This window comes from Dendrobium catenatum, unplaced genomic scaffold (genome assembly GCF_001605985.2).
Source record: "Dendrobium catenatum unplaced genomic scaffold, ASM160598v2 fragScaff_scaffold_124, whole genome shotgun sequence".
Classification (NCBI taxonomy): domain Eukaryota; kingdom Viridiplantae; phylum Streptophyta; class Magnoliopsida; order Asparagales; family Orchidaceae; genus Dendrobium; species Dendrobium catenatum.
The window spans coordinates 101917-121648 of NW_021318586.1; the positions used below are offsets into that span (position 1 = coordinate 101917).

At 35.4% G+C, this 19732-nt stretch overlaps 2 protein-coding genes across 2 annotated transcripts; one reads left to right on the forward strand and one right to left on the reverse strand.

The window, feature by feature from the left end:
• The first annotated feature begins 290 nt into the window (after positions 1 to 290).
• On the forward strand, positions 291 to 14477 carry LOC110098605 (geranylgeranyl transferase type-2 subunit beta 1). Its single transcript, XM_020825482.2, has 11 exons — positions 291 to 545; positions 1972 to 2024; positions 11591 to 11684; positions 11757 to 11910; positions 12002 to 12118; positions 12729 to 12795; positions 12876 to 13024; positions 13585 to 13718; positions 13825 to 13923; positions 14021 to 14096; positions 14232 to 14477. The coding sequence occupies exons 3-11, from the start codon at positions 11631 to 11633 to the stop codon at positions 14327 to 14329; spliced, it is 948 nt and encodes a 315-aa protein (XP_020681141.1). The 5' UTR covers positions 291 to 545; positions 1972 to 2024; positions 11591 to 11630; the 3' UTR covers positions 14330 to 14477.
• A 3311-nt stretch (positions 14478 to 17788) lies between these two features.
• Positions 17789 to 19385, reverse strand: LOC110098608 (probable WRKY transcription factor 35). The gene is made up of 3 exons (XM_020825487.2): positions 19177 to 19385; positions 18950 to 19084; positions 17789 to 18294 (listed from the first exon to the last, which is right to left on the reverse strand). Exons 1-3 carry the CDS (start codon positions 19230 to 19232, stop codon positions 17868 to 17870), a joined length of 618 nt encoding a protein of 205 aa, XP_020681146.1. The 5' UTR covers positions 19233 to 19385; the 3' UTR covers positions 17789 to 17867.
• Between the last annotated feature and the right edge of the window lie 347 nt (positions 19386 to 19732).

Consider the following 19732-nt stretch of genomic DNA (forward strand, 5'->3'; position numbering starts at 1 on the left):
AGCTAATTATATTAATATTTAATTACTAATTATATCATTAATTAGTCAATTAAGTTAAATTATATAATTAATTTATGCACTAATTATATTATTAATTATTTATTTAATTAACTTAATTATTAATTATTCTAATTTTGGTATAAATTAGAATAATTGATTTTGGTATAATATTAATTAGTTAATATTATACCAAAATCAATATTAATATTGCTGATTTTTAAATTTAAATAATTAATTTATGCACTAATTACCCTTAATTTAAGTTAATCAATAATAGTCTCTTTGGGGCGTCTAGGGTTTGGCTTTCATCTTTTCTTTTCGTCGTTGCTGTTCGGCTTCGTTGCTTTGGAGCAGGTGTAGAGATTGTGCGCGTCGCCACTTCGGCTCTGTTCGACTTCGCTCCTTCGACGACTTTCCCTTCCTGTCTGGTCGGAAGTTACGACATTTTGATCGGAAGCAACAACGGGAGCTTGCTGGCTGTGAAGGTTCTCCATTTCGCGCGCTTCTTCGGCGACTGTTGAGCTTCGGCGACACGGGCGCCGCGGGTAAGTCTTCCGCCACTCTTTAAATCCCTTTAAAACCACCGAACCGAGGGATAACCGTTTGGCTGGATTTAGCGTAAATCCGACTTAAATCCGACGATAAATCCGATACCAAACAGCCCCTTAGTTTTTTTTTTCCTGGGTCGTGCGGAGTTGTGGCGTGCCGTTCGTGTGCTAGGGCTTCTCTATCTTCGCCGTCTTCCGTCCTTCATGTGCTAGAGCAGGAGAGGTGACTCGGCGGGTGGAGAGACAACGGTTTTCCGGTCGTTTGGCAGTTGGGAGTTTCGTGACGGTCGCTAGCTTGGTGCTCCGACTAGGATTTCTTCTCTGTTGTATGCTCTTTTTTATTCATTTTTTTGTTATGTTTTTTCTTTCTTCAGATCTGTTTATGTTGGGTGAGGTGACTATTTATTCAGTTTTTTTTTATCTTTCTTCTGATCTGTAGCACCTTCTTAAGGGAACTGATCTTGAAAGTTTAAATTAAGGGGGATTTACATACATGCCACTTTATAATACTCATATTACATATTTAACACCATAAACTTAAATATTTCATATATACCACTCAAATACAAAAATAACTTCAGAATTACCACTCCGTTCTCACTCCGTCATTCCAGGGAAGAGCTACAGGTTGCAGGTTGCGATGCTTCAACCAAACCCAAGAATTAACAAGAAGACGTTCACGGAGGAGGAAGAGGAAAGGCTTCTCTCAGCTTATTGGCTCTATGGAAACAAATGGGCCTCATAGCGAGGTTGTTCCCTTGGAGAACTAATAATGCTATGAAGAATCACTAAAATGGAGGCACAGGGAGCTGTCTAACGCCCTTAGAAGGAGAAAGCCCTCAAACTCCATTTCTTCTTCTTCTTCTTTAGCTATTGCATTTGATAAGGGCCTACAGGTGAACTATTGCAACAATGCTTGCATTGTAGAATCAACCATCTCCAGCTATAGAGATGAGTCTTTGTCCACCGGAACTGGCTGCTCCCTCAACTCCTCTCAATACAGAAGCGAGGAGTTCATTGTCAATTCCTAGCGAGAGGAGCATATCTTAGCCGGAGTGAGGTCTTGTTGCAGACGGAGTAAGGGTTGATGGAGACGGAGTGGTAATTATGATGTTATTTTTGTGTTTGAGTGGTATATATGAAATATTTAAGTTTAGAGTGTTAAATATGTAATATGAGCATTATAAAGTGGCATGTATGTAAATCCCCCTTAAATTAAAGTTCAAAAGAAGAGGTAGCCGCTAAACTTGTGTATAACTAAAGATTTTATTCAGTTTATTATTTTGTTATGTTTTTTTTTTCTTTCTTTAGATCTGTTAATCTTGGGTTAGCTGACTCTTTATTCAGTTTTTTTTTTCTCAAGATCTGTTTATCTCGGGTTAGATGATCTTTATCCAGTTTTTTTTTTTTTTTCATTCTTCAGATCTGTTTATGAGAAGTGATCTTAAAGGTTGATATTCAAGTTCAAAAGAAAAGGTATCCACTGAACTTATGCCATATTTTGAGTTACTGTAATTTGTAGTCTTAATGTTAAGACTGCGTGTCTATTAACTTATGATTTAGTTAATTTATGCTTTTTTTACATGTCTTGTTTTCTGTTAAAGGACTTTTATATTTTATTTTATTTTTATGCATTGGTTTACTTATTTTTTAGTTCAAAATTTTTTTTTTATGTAATCCTATCTATTTTAGGATGTCTTGATTTAGGTTTCATTTGGGAGAGAAGTTTTTCAATGATGTTTATCATAATTTTTAATGGATATTCCTTGTAACATTATTCACAGTATAGCCAACTTTCATTTTATCCTACAATTATCTTTTTTATTTTAGAATTATTGTTAAGTCAATGTTTGAATTAACTTATATGCGTTATTTATTAAGGTTTGTATATACTCTAGAATGTCACTCAAACTAATTGTCGAATATAATATTAGTGAGGAAATAATTTGGGAGACAGTTGATGAAGTACCATTTATAGTGTAGAGGCAAATGTTGGGTTGATTGAAAATAATGTTGTGGTGGAGGAAAATAAAGGTGTAGAAGGGGATGGTGTAGGCACATGTACTCAGAATGAAGATGTGAATCCTACTACAACAAAAAAGGGTAGAAGAGATCATTTGTTTGGGATGAGTTTAAGGAGGTAAAATTTTCTAATGGTCAGAAGAAAGGGGAATGCATTCATTGTAGGAAGGCCCTTTCCATAGGAACTACATGGTCGACAACACAATTTAGACATCATCTTGATTGTTGTGCGGCTAGGATTCATTTCATGAGAAACCAAAAAGTATTTCATTTTCAACTTAAGGAAATTGATTATTTTGCTAACAACTCACATGAGAGTGTTAGTTTGACCACCTTTTATTATGACAATTCTAAAGTAAGAGAGAGTATAGCTCATTACATTTTGATCAATGAAAAGTCATTTTTTGTTGTGGAAAAAAATTGGTTTTATTCTTGTTTTGAAGTCAATGTCTCCATAGTTTTTGAAATATTCAAGAACAACAGCTCGTGAGATAAGGCCTTCTGTCTTAAAATTGAAATATCCACTGAACTTATGTCATATTTTGAGTTGTTGTAATTTGTAGTTTTAATGTTAAGACTGTGTGTATATTAACTTATGATTTAGTTAATTTATGCTTTTTTTACATGTCTTGTTTTCTATTAAAGGACTTTTATATTTTATTTTATTTTTATGCATTGATTTACTTATTTTTTAGTTCTAATTTTTTTTAATATAATCCTATCTATTTTAAGATGTCTTGATTTAGGTTTCATTTGGGAGAGAAGTTTTTCAACGATTTTTATCATAATTTTTAATGGATATTCCTTGTAACATTATTCACACTCTAGCCAACTTTCATTTTATCCTGACAATTATCTTTTTTATTTTAGAATTATTGTTAAGTCAATGTTTGAATTAACTTATATGTGTTATTTATTATGGTTTATGTATCTACTCTAGAATGTCACTCGAACCAATTGTCGAAGATAATATTAGTGAGAAAATAATTTTGGAGACAGTTGATGAAGTACCATTTATAGTGTGGATGCAAATGTTGTGTTGATTGAAAATAATGTTGTGATGGAGGAAAATAAAGGTGTAGAAGGGGATGGTGTAGGCACATGTACTCAAAATGAAGATGCCAATCCTATTACAAAAAAAAATGGTAGAAGATATCATTTGTTTGGGACGAGTTTAAGGAAGTAAAACTTTCTAATGGTTAGAAGAAAAAGGGGAATGCATTCATTGTTGGAAGGCCCTTTCCATAGGAACTACAGGGTCGACAACACAATTTAGACGTCATCTTGATTATTTTGCGGCTAGGATTCATTTCATAAGAAACCAAAAAGTACTTCATTTTCAACTTGAGGAAATTGATTATGTTGCTGACAACTCACATGAGCGTGCTAGTTTGACCACCTTTTCTTATGACAATTCTAGAGTAAGAGAGAGTATAGCTCATTACATTTTGATCAATGAAAAACCATTTTTTGCTGTGGAAAAAATTTGGTTTTAATCTTGTTTTGAAATCGATGTCTCTATAGTTTTTGAAACATTAAAGAACAATATCTCGTAGTGATGTTATGCTAGTTTATGAGAAGCAACAACAACAACAACAACATTAAGCCTTTATCCCACTACGTGAGGTCGGCTACATGAATCCTTTTTCTCCATTGTGTCCTATTAAAAGTCAAATTCTCATTTAAATCTAGTAAAGAAAGGTCATTCCTAATATTTTCTAACCAAGTCTTTTTAGGTCTACCCCTACCTTTCTTAACATAAGTCAAATCTAATACCTCTACTCTCCTAACTGGGTCATCGGAAGGCCGCCGTTTTATGTGACCAAACCATCTAAGGCGACTCTCTCTAATCTTATCTTCTACTGGAGCTACTCCAACCTTTTCACGTATATGCTCATTTCGTATCCTATCTCTAAGGGTAAAGCCACTCATCCACCTGAGCATCCTCATCTCTGCCACACTTAACTTAGTATTATGCTTCTCTTTTAATGGCCAACATTCAGCACCATAAAGCTTTGCAGGCCTCACTACCATTTTATAGAATTTTCCCTTAAGTTTGAGGGGTACATTTCTATCACATAACAAGCTCGATGCATTCCTCCACTTCAACCATCCAACTTGAATTTTGCTGATAATATCTCTATCTATTTCACCATCACTCTGAACAACAGATCCAAGATATCTAAGACGTGTACTCTTATTAATAACTTGATTGCCCAAAGTCACAATCCCCTCACTAGGTCTATTACTACTAAAATTACACTCCATATATTCTGTTTTAGATCTACTCAAGCGAAAACCTTTAGACTCTAAGGTTGACCTCCATAATTCAAGTTTACCTTCAACTCCCTCTTTAGTCTTATCAACAAGAAGAATATCATTAGCAAAAAACATACACCAAGATACATCCTCTTGCAAATGTCTAGTGAGAACATCCATGACTAAAGAAAAAATATATGGGCTTAAGGCTGATCCTTGATGTAACCCAACCAAAATAGGAAAATACATGGTCAATCCACTTTCTCTCTCTAACATAAAGAGAGAAAATTTTCTCTCTCTAGAATGAGAGTGAAATCTCTTCATGTATGGCTCCATTTTCACCCCAAGCATCTCTCCTCTCCACCATGCCTGCAAATTCATTTCCTAGAAAATTACATACATGCATTGAGTTTGTTTCCATTTGGAGATCTAAATTTAAATGATTAAAATATCCAAAGGAAAAAATAAAAACTAAAAGTTTAGTCTTGCATTGAGTTTGTTTTTAAATTTTATTTAAATGGACATAAAGAAAATTTTTATCTAAAGAAAAATTATCTTTTATTTAAAATCTCTTTCTCTCACTCTCTTTAATTTTTTTAATTATATTGCACAAAATAAAAACTAAAAGTTTAATCTTGCATTGAGTTTGTCGTCACGTCGTTGCTCGTACACATCGTTGCCTCGATTCGCGGGCCCAAAATTTCTTTTTTTGCCGACCGGCGACCCCATCAATATGGGTGTCGATTTTAGATGTTTCTGTTGCTATGGACGCATCAGCGCTATCCGTTTCGCGAGCGGAGGTTATCTCGGCGATTTTGTGTTTTCGGTTGACACACGTCGAGTGAGTTTTTGCGCGATTTCGAGCTCTTTTGCTTTTGAAACTCACTTTGCGCGGTCAACTCGACACTGATAATAGTATTAGGGGTCACATCCCCGACAACATCCCGACTCGCCTTCCTCCACAGGGCAACACTGAGTCTTCTGTGTTACTCCCCGACTAGTGGTCCACTTCCTCTTAGGACTCACCCTACGCCTATTTGCCACCTCCTGAGCTCGCTCGATGGCAGACAACTTACCAAGTCATGTACTCATGAAGCCAATCAAGAGACCCCACACATCTGAGATTAATGTGTAGCATTGTTAGAGTGCTTTTTGTGTAGCCTTTTTGATAGCCCACAAAATCCTATAAATAAAGGGCAGTGAGGAACAAGTGAGAGAACTTTTCTGAATGACTTTTTAGGGATCAACAGGAGATGATGAGTTTTTGAATTTAGTATAAGTTTTAGTCGAATGAGTGAGGGGTTATGGAGGTTGGCACTTTCTCGTAAATAAACTTGGCGAGCTTAGGAAGTAAGAGCCTGATTGAGATGAATGTTGATTTGGTTGCTTAGCAAGGAACCTCATGGTCGCCTAGCGGAGGGCAAGCTCCTAGATGCATGCGAGCAAGTGATGACCTGTCCTTGGGTGAGTTACCCGGGTATCTATGGGTGAGCCCTTTAAGGCAGCTAATCCTGGAAAAGGATGGCTTTGTCATGATCTTGTCGCTATCTATGAAAACATTTGAGAAGGCCAATAGGTGTATATACATAGTGTTTTAAATGCAGTGGTTTTAGTTCGATGCAAAAGAAATGTACAATAAAATTTTACTTAGTTTCAAATTTACTATGCAGTTCATTTTTAATGTATTCAAAACTCATCTGACTTTATCTGGTTTTTGAATATATTGTTGGGTTTTTCATTATATTCATTTTGCTTAGACAAAAAAAAAAATCACCTGAATTATTTTGAACTAATTCAAATAACTCCAAACATTTCAAATAAATCACATTTCTACTTCACATTCTTTTTTTAACAAAACAAACAACCCTTTAAGAAAAATCATCCCCTTAGCCCTTAAATGGCTGACTCCACGTAGTGGGATAAATGCTTTTTGTTATTGTTTTTAAATAGCCCTTAAATCCCTTAAATAACTACATTGATCTTTCTTTTGTATTAAGATTTTTCTTGCAGAACTTCACTAGGCAGGTCTTTGAAAGCTAGAAGAATTTCTTAGAAATCTTGTTTTCTTAAAAATCTATATAACAGAGTATATGGATATAGTTTTTCTTGAAAAATTCTATACACTAGAGGACATAAATGTTATTTTTCAATTAAAAAATACTTCAATAAAAAAATGCTATAATAAAAATCTGCTCCGGTGGTAAATTTGTAACACTTAAATTTATAGGCATTTATTCAAAGTAGCAGTCACTAGCAGCCTCTTGCAATCTAAGGTTCCGTTTGGAGTGGTTACAACTTCTTGCAAATATAATTGTGGAGTTGTGGAAAAAATAGTATTAAAAATGCTTATGTAGATATTATAAATAGTTTTTTTTTTTGAAAAAGTTTGACAGCATTTTTTTTATTGCCAACCCTCTTGCAAATCTAGTTGCAAAAAGCAGCTTTTTACAAGTTTCTTAAAAAGTAATAAAAAAGAAAGTAACCCTATACAAGTATTCCACCATTATGAAAAATAAAGAAGTGAAAAAACTGTCCCAAATAGATCCCAGTAAGGTTCTTTATTTTCTTGTTGCTTATGGTTAAATTTCTTGATTATTAAAAAATCCTTATCTTTAAAGGGGCTGATCACTCCTATTTTGTTTTTGGGCTTCAGGGCCCCAACCTCATGAGGGTCTGGGCTAGGCTAGTCCAACTGATATTCCTAAACTCATATTACGATTATGAACATCCATTTGAATCACCATCAGTTTTATTATTCTCTTTTTGTACATTGTAATGATACATTTAGTTCTTTCTGAAATAGGTTTTCCAAAAATTTATATATTCTAATTTGAGGAGCATAGTATGTTTTTGATTTAAAGCACCATCAATAATTCTATTCACGGCAGTAATTTTATACTTATATCTATTAAATATCCCAATCTTATTCTCATTGATTATCATCTACCATAAGATATGTTTTGATTTTGTTTGTTTTTTTTTTTTTTAAATTCTTAAGCATTTGATTTAGAGGTTGGCAGTTTGCCTCCATATCTTGGATGTTGATGAAATTTTGTTGGCAATAGAAAAGGGTAGTAATATATTGCTGCCACTTGCTTTTAACCACTGGTTATGCCTATGCGGGAGTTTTAGGCTTCGTTTGAAACGGCTTTCTTACTGCTTCTTAATGCAATTTTCTAGCCTAAAAATAAAGTTGCTTTAAGAAGCAGTAAGAAAGCCGTCCCAAACGACATCTTAGTCTTGCATTTTCATTTGAACTTCACGTTTTTATGCGGAAATTTTGACTTATTTCTGAATGTTTTTCGCCACCAATTTTTCTACTTCAGTTTATCATTTAGGTGTCTTTGTGGTTTGAGCAACCTCTCATGAGTATTATCCTCTAAAATGCTCCAAAGAAACATAAGAACAATGAAATAGAAATCAAACAATATAAGAGGAAAATAAGTTCTTACACATGAATTTACAAAGCCCCACATTATTGAAGCATATTAGCACATACATACTTTCTAAAATGACTATTATCAAAACTTAAACATGAACATACATTTCACTACTTTTGACGTCAAAACCACAAAAAGTTTGGAGCGCAAATATATGTAAACCAACCTCATCGATGTTGGCATGTACATGATCAAAGAGATGCAATCGTCTAGTTATGCTTAAATATGACAATTTCAAATTACATATGGCACCTGAAATTGTTAAGATATAAAAGATAGAATCTGACCGCTATATTTATATGTGTACATCTTGTTCACTTTACCCTCAAAGATCAGTCAAGCTTCAGTTTCGTACAATGAAGGCTCTATCATGGATTCATAAGAACTCAAAGTCAACCCACATAACATTCATATCAACTTGAAGCAACAATCTACCATACACTTGTACAAATATTTGAATGAAGCTTATGATATCAAACCAACAAATAGAGATCTCAATTATTGAACAGAACTTTCACATGTCATAAGAAGAAAATCCATCAAAACACTAAGAGCAAAGTCCACCATTAGCAAGTAAGAAATGTTAGATGGATTTTTCTTTGAAAGTGTGGGATAGAAATGCGTCAGACAACATGAGGGCGAGGAAGCAGGTGGATGGTGGAAGATAAGAGGGTGGAGAAGAAAATGAGGAAGGAAACAAACCTGTGACTGGGAGGAGGTCGGAACGGGCTGGCTTGGGCAGATCGCGATCTGGGCTCTGATTCGACTCGAGAAGTCGAGCAAGGCTGTCAAGGATCGTCGGCTGCAGTTGCGTGGGAAAGGGATGGAGGTGGGTTCGTCTGGGCCGGTTCTGAAGAGAGCACGATGGAAATTGAACAGGCAAATGACGATTGATTTAAAAGGAATATAACACATGTGAGTTTAAAGACTATTAGTCTTATAATGGCAATGATATCTTATGCAAGCAAAATTAGAAAAACTATAATTTTTGCAAGCAAAAATAAAAAGACTTGCTATGATATAGAAAATACACAAAAGACTCCTCTTAAAAGAAATACAAGACCACTTTATATCATATAAAAAGGACACTTACATTACAATAAAGGAAGCTTACAAACTTATGAAATAAAAATAAAACAACACATACGACTTCCCAAAACTACTTTTCATCCGTCGAGAAGAAGGATACAATTGGCGTCGAATTTACGGGGAGAAGAAAGAGGTTAGAAGCCGAGACGAAGAGAGGACAAGCTCGCAAGCTTTCCTAGAGGGAGAAGAAGTACGGAACAAGCTCGCAAGCTTTTCCAAAGAAGGAAGAAAAACCCTCATGTTTTTTTAGATCCAAAAATCACATCATAAGCTCTCTTTTCACTTACAAAACATCACATATTTATAGTGGAAATAAGACAGCCAAACAGCCCAAAATTCCCTCATTTAAACTAATTAAAACAATGAAAATGGAAGGCCAAGGGGATATCCAGAAACATCACCCAAAGAGCCACAAAAGGGGCCAACTGGCTGTCCAGAAACAACACCCAAACTGTCACAAAGGGAGCCATCATTCATTCAAGAACAGCTCCCAAAAAGGCCACACAGAAAACCAAGAAAAGCAACCACGGGACAAGCAGCCAGGGGAGGAACCGAAGGGGCAGCACAGGGGATCAGAACCAGCAACCAGGGGAACCTGGACGGACGGCCAGGAAACCGGGACAGCAGTTAGGGGACCGGAACAGGCAATCAAAGGGGGAGGAATCAACCACGGGAAGGAGAGCTAGGTGGGTGAACCAAAGGGGCAGCAAATGGGGGGAATGAATCTTAATTTATGAGCTGAAAACAACAACTCAACCATTAATGAAATGATTTTAGTAGAAGATAAAGAAACTCATAAAATTTACGACCCAACTTATTTTGACCCCCCTGCCTACATCAATATCTCTAGCATATTAGCACATATGCGATTCTCTATACCAGATAATGCAAAATTTTGACACAACCAAATGATATAGAAGATAATATCATCGATGCGTCCATCTTGATCCAACAGAGAGGGACAAAGAAGAAGGGGCTCAGCTAGGGCAGGAGAGACAAATGTGGAATAAAGGGGCTTTTGTGGCTTTTGGAGTCGAGTCGGAGATGAGGACCGACAAGACGCAAGGGTCGGGCTTCAGTTCGGCCGGATCATGCGAATTGAGAGACCAAGGGAGCTTGGGGCTTGTGAACCAGGGAAGAAAAGCGGAGGGACTCCCTTCTTGCTCAGGGGCTCGCGAAAAACAGAAGAGACGGAGTGGGAGCTTCGACCTTGTCTTAGCGTGCGAATGGGAGTAGGCTAGGGCAAGCAACGAGAGATGGATTTCTCCTGGGTGTGCGAACGGAAGAGACCATGAGAGAGAGAGGCTGATTCGAACGACAGCCAGAGACCAGGAGTCGGGCTTCCGATATTGTGTAGATACCTGCATCCTAAAGCCAATGGGGGTCTTGGGCTTCCGTCCCTTGAATCCCTATCTCATGGCTTTACCTGCTCTACTATTTGGAGGTTTATTAATCAAAGTTTTTGGGTTCCGGGGGGAGTATGGTCGCAAGGCTGAAATATCTTTTGCAATTCATATTGCTTGTGATGATATTTATCTTCCTTATGAACTTCATGATATTTTTGTGATAAAAATAGAATTAAAATATGTAATATTTTTGGAATCCAATTCCCGTCCCCTATTAATTGCTTTATTTTTAAGCCTAAAATATTTTTGAAATACTATTTGAGACATTATTTGAATAAACTAAATAGATATTTTGATGTAAAAAAATTCTTAAACATCACTAAGAAAAATAAATAGAAATTTTAAAGGTCTCCGCAAAAGTTTGTGGGTCATTGAAAACTATTTTGTGGGCCTTTGTAAAGTCTAACGGGTCTTCAATAGTTTTAGGTTATTGAATAATTAAATAGTACGTGTCTTCGTAAAGGTTTGCAGGCCTTCGTAAAGTTTTACGGGTCTGTGCAATTGTCAAATTTTAGAGTATTTTAATGATGTATTTTAGCCATTTAGAACCAAAATAAGTTTATGTTTCATTTCGTTTTTTAAATTTTGTCAGCTAGTGAATAGTTGGATTAATTTATTCAATTCTTAGAAGCCGTAGGTGTTAAATATAAACACCAACATTAAATTCTAGGTTAATATGATTGTTCTAGACTAAAACCTTGGCTACCTTTGAAAGAATATGAAATTAACTAAATTTCTGAAGCAGCTATTCAATGCATGATGATATCTGAAAGTTTTCACCATTACATGCTGCTAGATATCAGAAGTTGAACTTTTTTACTTTCAGATATTGATATTCTGTGATTTATTGGAGTTTCCGTGGAGAAATGGGAGAATTGAAAGTCGACAAGCATGTACAATACATTCTCTCGGTTGAAAAGGTTTGCATCTTCTTAATCACCTTCAGTGTTAACCAAGGAGAACTCTTTAAAACTATATGTTTTGACCACCAGAAAAAGGACAGTTTTGAGGCTTTGGTAATGGAGCATCTGAGGATGAATGGTGCATATTGGGGTTTGACCACTCTAGATCTTCTTCAGAATGTTGCATCAGTTGATCAAGAAGAGGTTATCTCATGGTTGATGTCATGCTGGGACAGAGAAAGTGGTAGGTCACTATCTGAACTGCAACATTTTTTAATGCAAAATGGGATATTATAAGCCATATGGAATTAAGTTTATCTCCTGGACAAGTGCAGGAGGTTTTGCTGGAACTATTGGGCTTGATCCTCATCTTCTATATACGCTTAGTGCTGTTCAAATTTTAGCCCTTCTTAATAGGTTTGATGTTCTGGACATAGAGATGATCTCTGAATGTATCCTTTATAAAATATTCTGAAGTGTGAATTGCTTACATTATTCATTTGAATTTGGTTAGCATAAGCAATGGCATATTCCATTTTTCATTTGACTCTTCATTAACCACAAATGGTCTTTTAGAATTCAATAATATTTTTGAGAAGTTAAGCAAAATATTTCAGGGTAGCCTACATTAGTGAAAATTCCCACAAGATCTAAGTTTAACTGACTATATGAACATCACAAAAAATTTTGCATTTTTGGCCTCTAAAAAGTTTGTGAATGATTTCCAAAATGCTCTACGATTACCCTAACAAAGTAAAATGTTCTTTTTTAGCATTAGTTAACCCATGAAGTATTTATGAAAGTTGATAGTACCCTAAAAAATTTGTTCATTCATCTTTTTGAAAATAAAAAATGGTCCAGTTGGCTAAAGATCAACATGACAAATATGTTAGATGTTGCTGTGAACAAAAGAGGGTTTGTTATCCTGGTTACTGTTTTTGCTTGATAAATATGTTAGATGTTGCTGGGCGACAGGACAAATATGGGTCATTTTCTGGTGATATGTGCACACAAGAGGGTTTTCCTATTCTGGGTATTGCTTTTGCTTAATAAGCATGCTAGATGTTGCTGGGCTACAGAACGAAGATGGATCATTTTCTGGTGATATGTGGGGTGAAATTGATACCAGGTAAAATCAGCTATCATAATTTCTCCTACTGCCCGAGGGAGATGCTACATTTAAAAGTTATTGTATTTCTTTCTCTTCAGGTTTTCTTACTGTGCAATTTTTTGTCTCTCGATTTTGCACTGTCTGGACAAAATCAATGTGGGGAAGGCTGTGAACTATATCTTAAGCTGCAAAAATTTGGATGGTGGATTTGGAGCAACACCTGGCGGGGAATCTCATGCTGGCCAAAGTATGTGCCATATTATTTTATTCGGTCATCTCCAACCGAAAATCTCATTTTTCACTTCAAAATGCCGTGAAACTAAAAAATGCCGTGATTTATCTCCAATTGAACTCCATTTTGCCCCCTTTTGGGAAGGTAACGGTCGTTATCTTCTTTCGCGCGTTTCTTCAGCAAGTTCGGTTGAGACAAAAAAATAGCGAACAGTGCAACGCCAATATTGACGTCCCACTGTTCACTCGCAACCAAATAGCGGAAGTTTTACCGTTCGGCTGGAGCTCGCGAGCAACGCCATTCAAGCATTTGGAGTTTGGTTGGAGATGCCCTTAGCGATGCTCGAGTATCAACGACCATGTTCTTCGTATATTCAACTTGAAAACCTGCATCCTTTTATGGTTTGACTCATTTATTTTCTGTGTTTTTTTTTTATGAATCATTATTAATATCCAAGAAAGATTCAAACTTTTTTAATGAGCTTGATAGTTGTTTGTGCCTTCATAGCCATCTCAACTTCTAAAAATTCTCCCTCAGCTCTAACTCTCACTTCTTTTGTACTATGTGTACTGCAGTCTTCTGCTGTGTGGGTGCCCTTTCTATAACAGGTTCCCTACACCATGTTGATAGGGATCTTCTTGGTTGGTGGCTATGCGAGCGACAATGCCCGGATGGCGGCTTGAATGGACGTCCAGAGAAGCTCGCTGATGTGGGAAATTTGACTATTGCATTTTTTTTAATGTTTTATTAAGCTTTTTTAATGCAAGGTATTAACTTTATTTTTTATTTACTTCATGTTCATATAACCTTCCTAGGTCTGCTATTCTTGGTGGGTGCTTTCAAGCTTGATCATGATTGATCGTGTGCATTGGATTGACAAAAGTAAACTTACCGAGTACATTTTAAATTGCCAGGTTTGTTTTTCATGATCCTTTTTTTTTTTTATTTGAATCCTGAGAATAGCCTTTCTGGTACTGTTATTATCATATATGGCATTGTTGAAACACGCAGGACAGTGAAAATGGGGGAATTTCTGACAGGCCAGATAACGCTGTTGATGTTTTCCATACCTACTTTGGAGTTGCTGGTACTTAGTTTCTCTTCTCTGTTCCTCCATTGCCCGTCTTTTTTCTGGATCTCCATTGAAATGTGAAATCTTTCTGTTTCTCTGCTGATTGAAACTCCAGATTTTGCTCATTGATTTCTTACCTGTGGCTTACAGGTCTTTCGCTCATGGAGTATCCAGGATTGAAGCCTATTGACCCGGCCTATGCACTGCCCATTGATGTCGTGAATAGGATCTTCTTTAGCAAGTTTTGATTTGTTAGACTGGTTGCTGAAAAGCTGTGGATTCAATCGTGGACTGGAAATCGCCATTTGTAGATGATTTATTCTAACAATACATTGATCAAAAGATAATATTATTTTTTTTATCCCTTTATGTAAAGTTTAATTATTAATTATATTATTGAAAAGTTAAATGTTTTTTTTTTCTTAAAATTATCGCATATATAGCATTGTAATATAAAAAACATTCAAAGGGATCTATTTATCTACACATTGTCCTAGAATAAATAAAGGAAAGAAACCTGTATGAAGAAAAATTACCAACACTTGGTGGCAAATAACAAAGAAAGCAATATAATATACAAAACATGTACATTGATAAAAATAAATCAAACTGAAAATTTGTTTATTTAAAATATTATTATGTTATTATTTAATAAAAATTGGGAACTTGAAATAAAATTTTAAGTTTTAAGAAGAAAAAAATTATCATGTAATTAAATTATCAAATACATTATGATTAAATAAATAGTTCCGGAAAAAAAAGGTTGACTAAAAATAAAAAGACTGGATTTTTTTTTCAAAAATTTAAGAAAAGTTATAATTTATGACCAACCTAGTTAAAAATTATCATAATTGTAAATTTTAATAGAGTTCCAATGTAATTATATTAACTCACAAACATGAAAAAAAAAAAAAAGAAAGAGTCCTCACCAGATAAGAAGGCTGCTGCCTTTGATGTGCTGTTTTTACATATTCCAATGATATTGAATCATGACTATGTGCGGTGCAATGTTTTCATGTCAATTGGAAGCTAAATTATAAATTGCATATGGAACTATCTTTTTCACTATGTGATTATATTTTTTAGATCATGAAATGATTTTTTTTTTGGAAAAATTTGGCATTTGCCTATATTATAAAATCAAAAGCAGTTACAATTTTATCAAAAAGAAAAAAAAAATGAAAACTTATAAAAAGAAAGCTAAGACCAAAAAAGATATATCCAATTCTCGAGAGAAACAAAAAGAGAGATTTCAATAAGCACTTTGAAAAATTTTTAAATTAGACAAGTGACCGAACTCGCTTACAAACATAACACAATGACTATTTATAGGAAAACATAATTCATGCAACTGACACTATGACATTTAAAAGATAGGCACCGTCACACCCATAAAATGAACTATTGCCACTTCGTTGATGTTTTTGCACTGCTGTGGCTCTTGCTAACGTGGATAGATTATTTACTAAACAGTTGCATCGCTTCGGTTGCAGATCGAATCCTTTAGAAGTTATAACTGCTACATTATGACACTGTTGACTTTCAAACACTATAGCGTCTGAGTGGCAAATTTGGCGCCAAGATATGGTAGATTGTGATGCTGCGGTGCTTGAATACAATGAACACAATGCAACTAAGCTGACCATTTTGATGCTGGGGTGCTATCAAATAGAGAAGTATGTGCTACCATTTCTCGCACTCCGACGACATCCTTGGTGGAGTTGCGGCGTTGATTCGTTCAATGATAGAATTTTGTGCCCTTTTTGTATTTTTCCTGCACAGCACAACTAAAAAAAATGTAATCATTTAAAATATAACACATAAAATAATATAATTTTTACACTATCAATACACTAACATAACACACCAAACATAGATACAAGATACACTCTCTTTTAAGAATAGCCTCTCACGCTCACTCACACACACATTAATAACTTCATAATGTGCCAATCTTCTAACATGAACACTATGGCTATTTTTTATATTTAAAAAAAAAAATTGGTCGCAACGTTGTGGGATTGACATGGTGGTTCATCATTTATTTTAGCAGTTAACTAGTTCAACAATCTTTGGCTACTTTGGTGAGAAATTTGGGGATATGACATTCCATATGCTGCTGCAGTGCTTCCTTGATAACACCTCAATGCTAAGCTCTCCAGTAAATTTTTTAGAGCTCTTCACTGTGGTGTTGAATTGGTGGCACTAAAGGCTTTGGAATAAGCTTTGAAGCTGTGATGTTGGTTCAATTTTCATTTATTGCATAAAACATATGGAAGAAAAGCATAAATATCATAATATAGAAAAATTGGAATTATTATTTTTTCTTTTTATCAATTATAATAAAGTCATAGTGGAGGCAAGTCCAATAGTGTCGAGTGCATGAGGGCAAGTGTGCATAGGCGAACCTATGAGCACTATTGATATAAAAAGTTGTCCTAGGACAGGCGTGCTTGCTAAGCTTATCACTTACATGTGGGAGGATCTTAGATCATCTAAGAAGGAAGAGGCAAGTGAGATGTTATCACAGGAAGGGAGAGCTTAGAGTTTTCTAGTTGTCACGTGGTAGGGTGAGTGTCCTGTGAGTAGCAAATTCTTGTAATTGAGTTTGATAATTATGATGAATGTTGTGTTAGGGAGTGAGTACCTAAAGTCGCCTTGAGGTAGAGTGAATGATTGATCTAGTTGTCTATGTATGAGCTAGGTGAGTTGTTAACCTGGTGAGGATATTTCAACTCGCCAACATAAGGTGAGCTCCTTGTTGGGCATGGGCAAGTAGTGCCTATTCATCATCCTGGGCGAGTTTCCTATGAGCTCAAGGTGAGTAGTTCCTACGAGGTCGGTAGACGAGTTCTATATACGTGACATTTTTTAGGGTGAGTTCCTCTTTATGACCTACTAGCTGTTTTTTAAGCCTGCACAGACATGTACAAGTATACATCATTTTTCTATCTTCTACATTTCCATAGATGATGAAAATCCCTTATAAATAGAAGTTGCGGGTGTTGTTGATTGTTCCTTTCCAATCATTTGTTGAGTTGTTCTGAGTGGATTTTAGCGCACTGAATGCCAAACTATCTTTTCCACCACCAGATCTGCTTCATTTATTGCTAATGAACAGTAAACCATCTTCATCTGGATAACGAATGGAAACAATGCGCTTTAGTGGATATCAAATCAAATTTTCCCAATGTAATCAGTTTCCTTCGGTGGTAGCGATATTTCTTCTTTATTCATGGAATTGACAGTACATAATAAAAACTTTGAATTTTTCCTACGTCATTTCAATGGGTAACTTTATTTAACTTTTTTCCAAATTCTTTTTCGCATGAGCAGGAGAAGAAATTTTGAATCATTTATACCATGGGAAATTATAGATTTGATTGGATTTGTCCGTAGAATATCCATATTCCATACTGAATGGCATGGCCAGATGGCCTCAATCCTAAAGTCCAGTATTTATATGAGAATTTGCTATGTTAATTGATGAAGGAATTAAGAAAAAAGAAATCACTTGGTTTAATCATTGAGAAACTAGCGAGGAAAACCCTTTATTTTATTCTACTTTTTCAGTGTCTCTTGGTTGCCCCCCACTTGTCCATTTACATTCAATCATTTCACAGGAAGAAAGTGGAGAAAGGAAGGATTATGCATATTTGCAACAGTAAAGGATAGTAGCTAATAGAATAAGCCATGACAGTAAATTGTGCAAAGTAAAAATAAAAAAATAAAAAGGAAGAAATATAGTTTCAATTTTGATAATTGCATGAACAAAGTCCTACAACTCTATGGAGGAATAATTTTTTCATAAAAAATGCTGCTCCTAACCAAGCTATTAAAGGATGAAGGCAGTGGAAGCTCATCAAGTTCATCAAATATGTCATTATCCTCCATCGAACAATTTACTGGTTCTATTGAGGAAGAGATGGTATCACCTTCTCCTTGGACTTTCTCTGTTGATTCCTGTGCACACTTCACTATAGAGGATTCATAATTATCTTCCACATTTCTGTTCTTTTCAGATGAGCGGCAATCTTCATTAAGAAAGGGAATACGAGAAGAGTTGATAGATTTGTTGAGGGAGGAGGGGACAGGTCCAGGATGATTGTCGCTTGAAGTGTATGTAATGATAATAAGTGATTCATCTTTTTTGCATCTTTCAACTTGTTTCTTTGCAGAGCATCCCTTTGAGCTGCTGCATCTGTAATATGCCCTATGTACAATAAAGGATAAGAATGTTAGAAGAAAAAGATCTTCTCACACCACATTAAAATTGTTAATACCGCCGCCGGTAAATGCGACGTGAAAAACAGCAAAACCAGTGGCCTACCCGGGGGTTATTTTACTGCCGTCATTTCCGGCGGTTTATTATTAAACACCACCAGGTAAACTGGCGGTCCGACAGCCGGTTTAACCTCCGGTTATTCTGGCGGTTATTTGACCGCCGGTGAACGCTGGTTTTCCTGTAGTGTCGCCATTAAATTAATGAGACATAATTTTAAAGAAGAAAAATTACAATGAAATTTAGTTATCTTTAACAAAGTTGTGATCAATACAAAAAGCAGATGCTTTGAAAATTAAGAAAAGAAACATATAAGCTTCTAATGTTAATACCCAAATGCAATCTTGGTGTTCTGAAAAGCAAATAGACCACGCAAATGAGCTTTATTAATAGCTGAAGAGAAGAGAAGAAATAAGAGTGCTGAGAAATTTCATATATGCACTGAAAACAAAGGCTTATATGTTGCAGTGACAGTATTGAACCAAACTAATAGCTGAAGAAAAGAGAAAATGGAAAGGAGTATCAATCTGAAAGACTTAAACAAAGGTGTGAAGGAGAAAAAAATTTAATGTGGAGAAAAGAGTACCTTGGATATGGTGAATCCTTTATTGGCTTCTGCCCGTACTTCCTCCATGACCAGTAATCAGGGGGAGCCTCACCTCCATGCTTCCCAAGTTTGGCTTCAGCTCTCACTATAACCACCGTCTTCTGAGCCATTTTCCTATATTAACCAACAAAAAAACTGGAGATAATTATGGATGAAACAAGAAAATTTTACAAGAAAATTCCATAAATGTAAATTAAGGAACTCACTTTCGATTTGGATCTGAAGCATCCATCATAAGTTGTTTTGATGGAAACCCATCCATTGTTATTTGATGGGCTCTTCTCTCAACTTTATTTCTTTCGTGTCATCTCACATGAAGCTTGCAGCAATTCAAGTGCTAAATGTCATAAAGAAAGAGCTTAAACTAGAGAGAGGAACAGAAGAAGACGAGGGAGATGGATGGGGGTGTATGATGATTGATGATAGATGATTCGAATCAGTGCTCCGTTTATTATGTGGGCATAAGAGGACAGTTATTTGGCTCTCCTTTTCATATTTTTCTCCCATTTAATATAGTAAAAAGTCATGAAATAAAAGCTGGTGATAAGGATTCCCAAATATGTGGAAAATAGTTCTCTCCTCAAGAGAACAAAAACTGCTAGCAGGGCCGCATACCTGTTGGATTCAATCACTTAAATAATTATCCAACTCCATAAAAATTGATGTTGTGAAGATTCAATCACTTAAATAAAATTAAATAAAGATAATGAATACACTATATGGATTTAATATTTTTTTATTGATGGGTATAATTAATATATT

Coding starts and splice junctions, on each gene's coding strand:
- LOC110098608 (XM_020825487.2), bottom strand. CDS start 19,232: ATGGATGGGTTTCCATCAAAACAACTTATGATGGATGCTTCAGATCCA. Junction 19,085..19,176: donor GCTTCAGATCCAAATCGAAA/GTGAGTTCCTTA, acceptor TGGTTAATATAG/GAAAATGGCTCAGAAGACGG. Junction 18,295..18,949: donor AAGGATTCACCATATCCAAG/GTACTCTTTTCT, acceptor TATTGTACATAG/GGCATATTACAGATGCAGCA.
- LOC110098605 (XM_020825482.2), top strand. CDS start 11,631: ATGGGAGAATTGAAAGTCGACAAGCATGTACAATACATTCTCTCGGTT. Junction 11,911..12,001: donor ATGCTGGGACAGAGAAAGTG/GTAGGTCACTAT, acceptor GGACAAGTGCAG/GAGGTTTTGCTGGAACTATT. Junction 13,719..13,824: donor GTCCAGAGAAGCTCGCTGAT/GTGGGAAATTTG, acceptor TAACCTTCCTAG/GTCTGCTATTCTTGGTGGGT.